Source organism: Hyperoodon ampullatus (genome assembly GCF_949752795.1).
Source record: "Hyperoodon ampullatus genome assembly, chromosome: 17".
NCBI lineage: Eukaryota > Metazoa > Chordata > Mammalia > Artiodactyla > Ziphiidae > Hyperoodon > Hyperoodon ampullatus.
In genome coordinates, this window is record NC_136930.1 from 53,996,811 (window position 1) to 54,011,219 (window position 14,409).

The window sequence follows — 14,409 nt, forward strand, 5'->3', positions numbered from 1 at the left end:
TTTGTATTATTGTGCATTTACTTCACTTACTGTTGCTTATAAAACTGGAAAATAGCTTTCACATCCATCTTACAGAATAATTTACAGAATAAAGTTAGGCAAGTTAAGTAAAAGATGTTGAAAATTACAAAACTGAGACGTTATGTATCACTGTAACTGTGATATATATATATATATAACATGATGTATTTATATATAATATGTGATATATATATATAACATGGATATTAATTTTAGGCTTTCTTTTAAATTAAATTCTCAAAATTTCAGTTTTCCTCTTAAAAGTGAAGAGGTTTAATTAGTAACTTGGTCATTTTTAGTTTTAACTTTTAATGAGCCTATGAACTTAAAAATCTATTATCATTTCAGATTTCATTCAACCACCAGCTAACCAATGATCCTGGAAAGTCATTGCACCTCTCTGGCCCCAGGAAATGTGGATGATTTATAAATGGAGATGATAATCTGTACATAGGAGATAACAGCTATCTCACAAGATGCTTGTTAGGATTCAAAACAAGAAAATGAGAGAGAGAACCACTGTTTGAGAGGTGGATGACACACTCTATATAAAGGGCTTATCACAGAGCTTCCTGCTGTTCATATTTTATGCAGTAAATACACATGCCTATTTTGGTACCATTTCCCCAAACATAATAATGTCTTATATGCTCTCTATATATGAAGCACCTCTGAGTATTCTGGAGTCAACCTGATGAACTTGTATAAGGGAAAGCTATAGCATAGTTGTTGTTTTTTTTCAGTTAAAATTGAATAAACCCTCTTCTGTGAGTCTATTTCCCTATATAAATTTCCTTTCAAAATGGTATGCAACCCTATTTTTTAAGTTGTCATAGTTACTTTAAATTATGTAATAATAAATATTCCTTTAAAATTTGCTAACATAAAACAAAGGAAGGAAGAATGACTTTATAATTTTGAATGTTATAAACTCAGCTTTTAAGAGAATCACTCATTACTTTCTATGTATTTCAATCCCTTTCTGAACATTTAGACACTTCAAATTTAGCAACATTCATTATTTTGGAAATTTTACTCCCATATCTTGAAGAGACTTTAGAAATATTTCACATGTCAGTAAAATTGAAGATAACCCCTTCACATTATTGATTGTTCTTACACTATTAATATTTATAAAATATATTATTACTTCTATGGGAGTTTTGCATGATACCATCATTTATATAGATCATGTGAGAGAAATGTACAAATGTAAATGCAGATGAGAGAGCATGCATAAACCTCAATATAATGTGAATATATTAAAAACATGAATAAAATAAATTAGGAACAGATTTTCTAGATTTAAAAGCCTTCAAATAAACTGTGCCCAGATTATGAGAAGAAATAAATAAGAATTTGATTAAGTAATAGCCCTCTAAGTTCTTTATGAGAGATTAAAAAACTCAGTACACTGACTTTATTTTTATAGGTTTGTAATGTCAAAAATAGACTTTATTGAATATATGATTAGTTATTTATTTGATGTGCATATTATAATAGTCTTAGAAAATATTTTCATTCCACAATTGTTTATTTGCTTTTTTGTCTTTTACCAAATGGGTAGTTAACATTAAAACTTACCACAAAACATATAGTCACTAATATTTTTACATAGTACTAATTGGTATATGGTACTCAGATATTAACTTTTGTGATTATCTTCATTGATGCCATCTGAGAAAACTCTGTAGTAAAATTGATAAGGTACAGTAGAAAGAGAGTTGAACAGGAACTTGAAGACCCAATGATCTAGTCTCAGTTCTGGAGCTAATTATCTTTGTAACGTAGTAAAAAAATCTCTTATCCTTTCTAGGCATGTGCATTTTACTGTATAAAGTTTGAGCGGTGAACTAGCTGGTATGTAAGAATTCTTCCAGCCCTGTAAATACCATGGATTTGTGACAAGATGAATTAACAAATTCATGTAAGTACATTAATCAATCAATATTAAAATCAATCAATATTGGTATGCAATGGATAAAATTAGCCCAGGAGTAGGAGTAACATATTTAAGCTGTGGGTCTGCCCCTGATTCATAGAGCCAGCACCCAATGTAACTGTGTAAAGGTGATAAGAAGAAATTTCAAGAGTGTTTCTCCAATGTATAATAGCCTAGGAACTTAGCCAAAGTGAAATAATAGTGAGAAGATACTACATTTTTAATTTACTGCTGTGGACAAGTTAGGGCTGGTAGTGTTAGGGATGAAGTGTGTGGGAGTTCATACTAGCTTTGTGCATGGAAGTGTATTTTAATAATACTGATGATAGCTACTAGTGTCAGGCCCTGTATATGTTACATATATAATCTTCCTACTGAAATTCTAATTTCCTTTTTAATAGCTAATGAAACTGAAGCTTAGGAAAATTGAGTTGCTAGTACAAAGATAGTTACTGGCAGAATCATTATTTGACTTCAGGTCTTGGTGGCTCCAGAGCCATTGCTCTTTCTAATTTACTGTAGTGCTTCTCAAATTTTAGATCACATCAGAATTACCTGGATGACTTGTTAAAAATGTCTATGTCAGTGCCAACTACCAGGGCATCTATGTCAATAGGCCTGGGGTAGGGACCTGAGAATTCACATTTCTAACAAGTTTCCAAAGGATGCTGATGCTACTTGTTTAGGACCATTTTGAAATCACTGCAGTGCAAACATTTATGAGCAAATAGAATGATATTGTGATATCTCATGGCACCTGATTACCACAGATATACTTGTGAACCAGGTACAAGGTATATGATGCATATGCTAATCTTATAAATTTTGACTTTTTAGAGATTTCAAATTGGGTTGCAGGGTGACAGGCTGTGATTATATAAAAAGTATTAATCCTTAAGAATCCTCAACTAGCACCAAGCAATAGCATAGCAAAAGGTGTGATGGCATGAAATGCATTTGATAGCTGCAAGATTGGAGGCTTGAGAAAAAGAAAGATGGTCACCAGCACTGAGACCATGAATACTGGAAGGTATTCAACAAATTGAATTTTCTCAGTGACATTCCTGTAAAAGTGATATTCCGGATGGGAATGAGAGCCTTACGAGGGTCTAATTCAGAGAAATTCTTGTAGACGTGGAGATTGATCTCCCTGGAAAGTACAATGAATCACCCCACCTGCTCACTTTGAGAAAGAAAAGATGAATTGGCAATGACAGTATCTGTTCTATCATCCTTACCAGACCTCATCCAAAATCCAAATTAGAACTGTCACTGTATCTATAGACTACACACCCCTTTGGATTATGAGTAAGGGGAATGGAAAAAAAGAGACAGAAAGAGAAGCTATGTTTTAATGTATACATAGATAAAATAAAATGGCCTTAAGTTTTATTGGCATCTCAGGCATTTCTCCCTAATCTTTTCGTTAGCAGACATTTTACTTTTAATCTCTCCAACACTGGAATTCAAAGTACAAGATGGCATATTTTGTCAAATAGTCATGTTACCAGAAGTAACAGGTTCCTCACCAGACATGTTGTTTGGTGCTTCAAAGTTATTTCTCAAACTGGACAAAACATGGCAAGTATTTAATATCCTGAAGCCCTTTCTGGAAACCCTGATATTAAGTAGAAGAAAGTAAAACTCTTGGGACACAAGGAGAAGTATACTAGGAGCCTTAGGGAACTTAAGTTTAGTTGCTTTTGCTTATTTGTATTTGAGATTAGACAAGTATTTTAGCATTAGAGGTTTTTTTTTTTTCCTATATGCATACAAGGGCATTATTAATTGCTACCTTTCTTAATTTTTGTTTTCTCAGATCTCACTTTTGATAAAGTTTTACTATATTTAGAGCCCTGTACGGATGCCATTTGCTACTGCTTTATTTTAATATTTCACTGTTTCCGTAGACACCAAACTGTGTGTTCAGGGAAAAGGCATGTGTACCCCAAATCTATTCAGCTAGAGCATAAATAGTAATGCTAATTAATATCGTGAACAGTAATAACAACTACCGCAACTAAATCTATGCCCCTGGAGTACTTAATCTATGGAGTAATTCTACCCCTTTTCTCCTTGAATGATCTTAAAGCCTCTGGCATCAGGTTTTCAAAACCTGAAACCTGCTTCTTAATTATTTCTGCTCACACACTCGCCCTTCCTACATGGACTTGATGCAGCCCTCACATCCTGCCAAACCCCTCAACACCAAAAGATTCGGGAAATTTGATGCTGCACAGTGACATTTCCAAACGATTTCAACAGGGTAACTGTCCAGGGGAAGTTCAGCTCAGAGCTATTGAAGCCTTTTGAGGGCGATAAATTGGGTTGGCTTACCAACTCTGTGGTGCAAAACCTGCCCAAAGGCGCCGTGTTCAAGGAGAAGGGAATCCGCCTGCTGCCTGAGTCTATCTTTCTTTCTTTGGTCGTCCTGCTTCATGTTTTTTCTGCATTGCGCTACCGTCCCCGTGCCTGTCCCGCTTTCAGCCCTCAGCTGGCCTCTCCAGCAGGTCTGGGAGAGGACCACGTGGCACCCGGGATGACCCTGTACTCTTTCATCTCTTCTGCCCTTTCCCCTAGGGTCCAACGAAGCCCTTGTGGCGCTCCAACCTTGGGATTGCCCCCTGCTTGCTTTCCTCCCAGCGGCAGAGGAGGGCTGGGGATGAAGGGCATGGTAGAGGAGCATCAATCTCCATGACTCATTCCCCAGTGAGTTTTTCGAACTCCCGGAGAGCCTGTTAGAGGAGTTGTTTCAGTGAGGGCAGCGCTGAGGTCAGCATGGGGAAAGGGAGCTTTCTCGGCACCTGCACCGGATCGCGCGACAGCAGTGGTTGCAGCACCACCGACTCCGGGAACAGAAACATGCTGTTTGTTACCCGCCGTCCGTTTCCGCCTCGGACACACACCCACACCCACCCTCGAGGCCTCCCGAAGGCTCTTCCGTGTTGATCTACGTGTACCTCCTCCTCCCAGCCACACACACACACACACACACACACACACACACACACACACACACACACACACACTCACAATCTCGGCAAAGGCCAAGTCAGGCATCCAGTTTCAACCTCAGGTGGTTCATGAATATTTCAGGTAGTCTGGCCTTCTAGAAGCAAATAAAGTATTCCCGGAGGAAACAGATGGAAGGGAGGGATTCCTGTCCATACTGCAGCAGGACAGGGGCACCTGAGGTTACCTCTAAGCAGCTGACTCAGTCCTGTTAACCTCAAGGGAGGGTTTTGATGGTGGCCTTGGCAGTGGGTGGCTTTTTGTTTGCTGTTGTTAGTGGTTTGTAAAGACATTAACCCAACACACCCACCTTTCAAAAGGTCCCTCAAGACACGACAGAAATTTTCCTAACGTTACTGACAGGGCAGACTGTCGCCCTGAGGTCAGGGGAGTGAGGGTTATTAGCCCCTAGCACAAGCGCGGGGCTGCAACCTGCGGCGCCGTTACACTGGGATGGGCGAAAGGTGCTAATGAGCGCTGCTGGCAGCCCTCCCCCTGCGTGGACACTGCGACCCTTTCCAGTACTAATTAACTGCGGGAGAAGGGGCGAGCTCCGCTCTTCCAGAAGAGCTCTGTGGCGGGAGTAATATCTCCTTGGAGTCCCAGAGCACGCGGAAACGTGGATCCTTCTCGAAGTCAGGGGTCCAGAGAGGAGCCCTGAAATCACGCTCTAGTACACGGTGGGGGACGCGCCCCACTAGTTCTCACCTGCTGTCCACCGAGGTTAGTGCCTTCTGTACCTTTCCTGCAAGATGTGTGTGCTCCCCCAGGATCTCCCTAGAAGGAGCGTGGGGAAGCACCCCGCGGGTGTCTGTTTACGTGGGCGGGACGTTTAAGCACGACTTGGAGATGCACAGTTTCTATGTGATTGAAACCTAAAACAGACACGCTGCAGCTGCAGGCTGCATTTCAGAAACCTCTGCTTTCCTCTTGTGTGTGTGTGTGTGTGTGTTTCAGCCTGAAATAGGCATGCATCAAGTACAAGCCGCCCCCGGCCCACCCCACAGCCCAATTTGGTGCCCTCCGTGGCCTTTTATTTCAGATGACGACAAGAGACAGAATGCCCCAAAAGGGTTGCCTCTCTCTTCAACCCCACTCGAGCGATTCAGGCCTACTACTGAAGGCCACTTTGTCTTCTACTCTGAGGCGTTTTCTCCCACTGAGCCTCTTTGTCATTGCTGTTACAGGCAGAGGTGAGATAGTGGAGGGATGAAAATTGTAGACAGAAAGTGGAATTCTCCTGGCAGGAGCTGTTCACCTGGAAAAGCACGCGCCTGCGCCTCGGTCTTCCTGAACCCTAGCACTAGCCTAGATTAGGACCTGCAAAGCTCTTAGAAGGATTCCCCATCCTGAGCTTCCCCGTGGGCCTGGGAGACCAGAAGAAAAACAGCGTGGAAGACAAAAGCAGTCGTAGACATTGGGGGAAAGAACATTTAAGCCATTGCTGCAATCTTGGTTTTAGGAAAAGCCTTGAGACTGAGGTAAAATTAAAATAAAATAAGGAGAAGGGGAAGGAGGAGAAGAAACAGCTGTAAAAATTGGCACCACTAGGCGACCGGGAGCAAGTCTAAAGCACACAGCCTCTGTAAGTTTGTGTCTCAGAATCTGAGAACAGTGTTCCAACTTGTAAAATATAGGAGATGCCCTTCAAGTGGCAGATAAGTGACAATGAAGGATCTTATTACCATTAAAAAATTTTAATGGTCCGTAGAAAAATGATTTGGGACGGGATCAAAGCAGAGTATGAAATATTCCTTCGTCCCAGTGTCCCCGAAACTGGAAGATATTCAGTGGGCCGATTATCTCAGTCCAAATTACGAGAGCTGTGAGTAGAGGAGAGGGGTCTCATTTCCAGGGCCATTTATAAGCAAACTAGCGCTGTTCGTTTCTATCGGCGCGTCTTATCTATACTATACGGTAGGTAGGGGCAGCAGGGCTGTAATTGCAAGCAGCGAGGCTCAGTGTTTGTCAGCCTGGCGTGCTCGCCCAGCTTCGGAGACTCCCTCTCCCTATCTGCCTCTCGAATGTGTTTTGACTCAACAGGTATCACATGAAAACTCGCACTTAACCCCCGGTCATCTTCTAGCAGGAGCCACCTCAACATTTTTCCTGCCAGGAACTGTCGCTGGCTCCTTGCGCCTCCGTCACGCGGAGCGCGCGTCTAGCTGGCAGCCCCAGGGCCATCCATTAACCACCGAGTCCCAGTGGCAGGCGAACTAAGCATAAATGCGAGGCTCCTCACAAGTCGAGCCGGCGACGAAAATCCCTTCTAAGTAACCCGAGACGCATTTTGTGCGCTAGGCAGTGTAGTTACGCCGCTGAGGACAAGCGTTCTGGCTTAGAGCTGCGCTGAGGCTGGCGGGGGGCGGGGTGTCAAGCTTTGAGGAGCAGCTTGGGATTACAAGGTAGTTGCTGCCACAGAGACCAGGGACAACTTCTTGGCATTTAAGGATGTAAATTAAAATTCGAGACATGACACCCATCCTTGGTCCTAACAGAGGGAGAGGTAACCCTTCCAGCTCCCTCCACCCAAAACATGAATTATCATTTCCACTGAATGCAAATGGACTGCCTTCTGTGGGGGGACAGCCAGCTGCAAGCTGTACAATAAACTGTTTCATAGTGACGCGGCCCGATTGCGGTTCAGAGAGGCACTCCTTTACAAAGGAAGAAGCGTCCAGTTTGTGTTGACAGCGGTGGCGCGCCTGGGCCAAAATACCCCCCCTCCCTCCCACCACCCGCCCCCGACACACAGACACCCGGGATTTGAAACTAGCTTCACTAAAAACGACATCCCTCGCGTCTATGTGAGCTGCCATGACGGCATGAGTCATAAACACCGCCTGAGTATTTTTTTTTGCAGCAATTAATGGGCAGCAGGGTGCAGGAGAAGTTTTAGAACAGATCTGAGGATCTGTTTTCTCCCGGAGGACAGCTCTCCTTCCAATGATCCTGACTGTCCCTTGCCTTCCTGCTTAGGAATAAATTTTACATCCCACCCACTCCCTCCCCTTGTCTGTTGTGCATGTGACACTCTACCTGTCTGAACGCTGAGACTTGCTGGGGATTTTCTTTTTGGTCGTCAGCTAATGACTTTCCTCCTACCTTCATTCATCGCCAAAGGTAGCTCGTTAACACTTCGTGGCGTCTCAGACCGTTTAAAAGCCCCATTTTAAGCGAAACCTCTACCACAGGACCTATGGAAGCTCCTCTATCATTTATCAATGCAAAAGAGCCCACATAGAAATAAGTCACATATGCACGCACACCTTCATGTTGGTGTGAGGGATGCGTGAAAGACCCCTGTGCCCTAATGCATTTAAAATCAGCACATTCCTAACATGTCGGTAACTTTCCTACCTGAAAGGGTTAAAAAGCATTTACACGAGACTCTTTAATATAAATATTCCAGCCAAAGCATCAAACACCACTGGTTTGACTAGAAATCAAGGTAATCTTCACCACCAAGAAAAGTCTTGCGGAGGAATTCTGCCTGGATATCCACTAGTTAGAGGGTATACGAACCAACTCACGTATTCGTTTGAGCATACTGCAAGAATATTTATTGAGCACAAGCTCAATCACTGCATTGAACGCCAAATCTGGCAAGCAAAATGCATTTCCTATCTGAGGGGGAAAAAAAGAGCTTTGAATCAACTCCTTCTTCTGTATTATCATGATTATTTTTATTTGTGCAAATTGCAAAGAAGCTACCCCTCTCCGGCGACAAGTCAGCTCACCTCCATCCAAAGCAGAGGGGACCCCCGAAAGCAAACCTACCTTTCACACAAGACACCGTCAATAAAAAGACGAGGTTCCAAAACGTAAATCCACTTTGACTCCCCATTTTCTTCATCAGGATGAAGTCTAGGCGGCCACATTTAGCGCATTTTCTCGTGTCAGGCTCCCGGGGTTTGGATTCCTTCGCTCGGCTTTCCCCTTTGCGGATCCCTTTCATATTATTCTCGAGCTCCTAATTCCTGCTCCTCAGCCCGGCGCAGCTGAGTTGCTGCTGTTATTGGTGCGCGGTCACAGCTCGAAGTGAATGGTGTTTCTGGGATACCACAGCAACCTTGACGAGGACTCAACCATCTCTCTCCAACGGGGGCACAAAGTCTCTGCTACTCTGGATTCCGTCTTTTCTTGTGCGTTTTTACCCCTCCACCGAAATCTACCTCAATTCTAGCTCGTTATAGCAACCACCAGAAACCACTGGTGAGCCTCTTAAAGGCCACCTCCTCTCTTTGACAAACTCCCCACAATATCTGAAATTAAGGGGTTTGATTTTTTTTTTCCCGAATAGATCAATTCTGCCTGTAAAACAGCCCAAGAAATATTATGGTACTGAGTTCTCCATTGCAGCCTGTGAATATAGAAGCATGTTAAAGGAATATTTTAATCGGAGAATCTGTATTGCTTTTAGGGAAACCGTGATGATAAATGAATCGGGCTCCATCGATGGCCATGGCGTTATAATGGGACATGTGTTACTACTGTAGTTGCAGTATATATCAGGCAGGCGTCTCACATTTATCATCCTGTGATTTAATTGAAAAAGGGAGATCACAGGGAAGAATTTATTTGTACACACGCATCTACATATTCAAGTGCCTAGATGTAAACCCACAATCGGGTTTTTTGATCATTAGGCAAACCGATTTCAGCCTTGACCAGGGCGGAGGTGAGAAGTGGGGAGGGAGTCAGTCATCTCCTCAAAGAGTTCGCCCTTTCATCCTCCCTACCCCATTTTCAGCTGATGTGTGCTGCAGTTAAACTACTTTATCTGTGGTAGTTATCTGGAACAGACCCATTTGTCTTAATTCTGAATCGGTCCCAAATATGTAAATGGGAGTGTTCTTTCAAAACGGAAAACCTATGTAGCTATACGTTTGGACCTGGCCGCTCCAACACACCACTCAAGGGTTAACATTGTACAGAGGAAGAGCTCTTGCGCCATCTACTGGCCCTGCTAAGCCTCCCGCTTCTCTTTCACATCTAAAAGGTACCCTATTTCCCTCATCCCAAGGCGTGGGGGAGCTTTGTCCGGAGACCAGCGTGTTTTGCTCTTGTATGTCAATTTTCTAATCTTTTTTTGGTTGCTCCTGGCCCCGGTCTTATAACCCACATGTTCCTTAGATTAGGCGCCTTTTTGGAGATCTGACCTTTTCGGGAATCTGATACCGTCTCAGGAGGCGGAGGACTGCAGCAATGGTTCTGCAATAGACTGCAAAAGCTTCTGTCTCCATTTGCATGCCGAAGGCTGTCAGGGGGATTAGTATCTATCTATAGGGCTTGGTTAAGAGGACTGCCCAATTTGAGTTTGCAGCTTTCCACATTGCCCACAAATGATGGCTCCTGTCCCGTGCACCACAGGAGAACCCTGGCAAGCTTTTGTCCCTGGGCTCGATGTGGAGCTGCCAACTCACAAAAGCAAGCCTATTGCATCTGGAGGGAGTTTTACTCTGGGAAGTGGGCACACTGCGAGCGTCAATAGGCGTGCGTGGTGTGTGGGTTCAATCTGCAAGCATAGGAAGGATTCTGAGCTCTCCCGGTACGTGGCATTTTGTGTGAGTCTGTGATTCTCCCACGGAGTGTGTGCGTGTGTGTGTGTTTGTGTGTGTGTGTACATGGGCGCTATAGTGAAGGGTAAGAATGTGTGTTTATGGAGATGTTGAGGAGTATGATTTTCTATGTGTGGGTGTTTTCCCATGTGTGTCCGTGCAGTATATATGCGTGTGCCTGTGTGTATGTTCGTGGGGGGCGAGGGGAGAAGAGAAAGAAGAGAAAGAGAAATTTCTCTTCTGGGTAGAGAGCATTAGCAAGAGGCTAAAGCTGTAAATGCATAACCAACCTCATTAAGCTCGGAGAGGTACATTAAGGGCAGTGTGCAGGATACTGTTCCTTCCCACCAGTGCTTTCTTTTCTTGTCCGCATGCATATGCAGATTCCAGGGAGGGGGCGACAAGCTTGGGACTAGACTGAGACTGGGAGGATCAACAGTGAAAACGTCATTAGCCTGCTCAGCCACCTTGGTGGCAGCTCTGGCAGTGATTTCAGTCAAGATGTCAGGATGTGTTGCTGCTGCTGTTGCCTTTGCTGCAAACAGGTCCTTGGGCTTGATGAGGACACTTGACAAAGTCCTCCTCACCAAATGTGCAGAGCTTAGTCACCTCAATTGATTTCACTTTCCATTAAAAGAAAAAAATCTTGGGGGTATGTAATCTATTTGAGCACATAGGTATATATCCAGACAGGAGGAATTTACACCCAAAAACTTTATTTCTCAAAAGTCAGGAATACTTTTAACAGTACTTATTGTGCAAAAATAAACTTTGACTATGGGACCATCATGACTACTACTAAGATACCAGTGTCTAAAATTTATTGTCAAACTTGCTAATCCTATAATCCAATTATCTTCCCCTAAATAATTCCTGCCTATAATTTCAATGTGAAGTTGTTAAAAGATTTATCTGGTAGCGCCTAATACATTGAACAATACTATAGTTTCTAGTTTTTACAGCTCATAGTAAATCACGAGCTATTTTTACCTGCATCTTCCAGCTCCTGAGATAGGATGGGAAATCATATTTTAGAGATGTGAAAAGTTAAGGCATAGGGAAATGAAATGGTTTATCCAAGGTCATCATCATCGGGAACACTAAGATTTAATCCAGTACAGTCAGTGCTGGATCACACTCTTGTCTTTCATGCTAAACAGCTTCCTCTTCAAGGGAGCATTCCCATAGGTATTCCAGAAGCATAATATCATCAGCCAAAATCCTGGATGAGAAATTCCTCAGTTTCTCCGGAAGGAAAAATACAGTGTCTAAATTTGGGTGGAAGAAATCATCTATCTCAGCTGATCTGTAGGAAAGCAGCACAGTTGTACATAGATTTGTTTAAGTCTGTTAGAAAAAGAAAATAAAAAATAGCTAACATAATAGCAAACATTAAATGCTTACTGTATGCCTGACATTGTATTATATTCACAAGGCATATCGTATTCAGTCTCTGTACAACTTGCTGAGACAAGTATTACAATTATCCTCATTTTATAGGTGAAGAAATTGATACACAAAGAAGTTAACTATCTTGCCTCGCCCGAGGTAATATATTTAAGAGGAAATATGGATCTATGTTGTCCAAGTTTTGAGTCAATGTGCTTGCCCACTGTTCTTTCCTATGCTAGCTCCCAAAGATGTTTGTTTTAAAATAGTCTACTAACAAAAAATATGATTTTTATAACAAATGTACCTGTATAATGATAGAAAAGCAAAGATATGATGATTTAAAGTTAATCAAATTATATATATTATATACATATAATTTATTTGTATAGGTAATGAAATTATGTATATATGTATATACACACACACAGAAAAAACTTTTTTTTTCTTTTTATACTTGTCAGTTACTAAAATCCGCCCTCTTTTGTTCTTTTTTTTTTTTTTAACTTCTTGCAGCCTATTGATCTTCTCACATACAGGTCAAGGGAAATAGGGACTTCGTAAGGATCATCAAGCCAATCACAATGATGAAGTACCCTGGAGAGTTCTTAAACAGAGTTTAGATCAGAAAGGAACAGGTTCTTTAAACTGGAAGTACCAGATTTCCATTCCCTTTCAGTAGCCCCCTCCCAAATACTATGGAATACAATGAAGTTTGATCTTAAAACGAGACTTAGTTGGCACTTAAAAGGGAGAAAATAAGCACCTTTTCAAAAATTGCTCCATTTTAAACCAGGTCCTCGATATATATTTACTCTGTTTTAGCATCACAAGGGCAATATCACAGAAAAATGATCAAAACAGAATGAATACAGTGAGGAAAAAACAACATAAAGACTTGGGAAGAGGTTACCTTTAACTTTGCAAAGAATTGCATGTAGTTTTGACACAGTCATGAACTTATAAAGTGTTTTTCTTAATTCATGTCACAGATATACAGGTTTACATGAGGATTACTGTTCAAACGCAGTATTTATTTTGTTATAGAAATGTTATAGAAATGTTCCTGCCTATTAGTGCTGAATGTCCACTGATTGTAGACATACACTTTTTAATTAAAATGCTCAAATTCAAACCTATGGGTCTGTGGGGGAAAAAAAAAAAATATTAATGATTTACAAATAATGAAGCAGGAATTTTCCTGTTTGTTCACAGTTTTCATTTAGAATTTGTTGCCAGGAGAGTAGGATAAAAAGAGGAACTACTTTTCTTATTTTTTCTACTTAAATGTCCATTCTTGAGTCCATCATATCTGACCTCTCCAACTCCTGGGAAATAAAACATTTGAATTTCAATGTTGAATCTAGAATAATGCAGGAATTCTAATTCAAGTCTGTACGTTTCAACTTGCAATAGTCCCTATTTGGTTGAGGAGAAAAAAAGATCTAATATTCACGATAAAGAAAATTTTCTTTAAGCAATCATATTTAAGAAGATAAATTATCAGGTGGATAAAAGTATCTGTCTTGCTGTTAATCAGGAAGCATTGTTGAGAGGTGGAGATGAGCCTCTTGGAAGTGTTGCTAAGTGTGTTTCCTAGGCATCCATTCCTCTTATGTCCTGACTCCTCTTTCAGTTTTATTAATAGTGAGGCTTAACAGGCATTTCAGTCTTTTCCAGCTTTAACCACATTAAGAAAGTCATAGGCTGAATTTCTATGTCACATAAGGGTAATAATGGTGTGTTTTAAACAATGAGAGAACAGAAAAACCTTAAAACTGAAGGCAGTATCTATTGCTGTATCCAGACAAAAAAATCATAGTTTGACTCCAAAAAAACTTATTTTTGACATGACCCATATGTATAAGTTTAGTACATTAACATTCAAATTTTTAAACTGATGCCTTCTTAAATATAGACAATATAAATATAATATAAAGATAGTTTAATATAAACTATATGAGCACACTTCCCTAAAGGAAAAGAACCGTGGTAAATAGTTGAGGAACATGTAAATAATGATCCTAAAAGAAAAAGGATAAGAATTGAGAGAATCTTTAAAGACAGTTCTGTTTGTCTTGAGGATAATTTCACTTTCCTGCTAACCCTGGGCCTTAATAGCACTTAACTTGTCTCTGTGTAAAGGAATAGAAATAAAAAGTTAAGCAAAAGATATCTTTGCTGAACAATCAGGATAATCCAGGTCTCTTCTTTTCATAAGTAATAAAGTTGTTTTTGCAAGCTCTGAATAAATCTGAGTTCCCAGTGTAGCAGATCTTTTTACCATCATTTCTTTAACTCTAATATAGTTATGTGGTATCAGCCCCAAATGCACTTGAGAATGCATAAATATTTAGGGAATATAAATCAAATGGCTGGATTTCAAAAGATACCAAATCTATCATCATTACTATCAAAATGTAATGCATATTTGATTTCACGCCCTGAAGTTATCTGCCAATAAACTCATTATTATCTCCTAAA

The 14,409-nt window shown here is 41.1% G+C and overlaps 1 protein-coding gene across 3 annotated transcripts in view; it reads right to left on the minus strand.

Annotated features, from left to right (window-relative positions):
- Positions 1-8,933, minus strand: part of CSMD3 (CUB and Sushi multiple domains 3) — a gene marked incomplete at its 5' end in the record, with an annotated part of 1,086,230 nt that extends 1,077,297 nt beyond the window's left edge. For all 3 annotated transcript variants that reach the window (XM_079722286.1, XM_079722285.1, XM_079722284.1), the window contains one exon: positions 8,756-8,933. In XM_079722286.1, the coding sequence (XP_079578412.1) occupies positions 8,756-8,933 (178 nt within the window). The remainder of the gene's footprint in view (positions 1-8,755) is intronic.
- Positions 8,934-14,409: the final 5,476 nt, after the last annotated feature.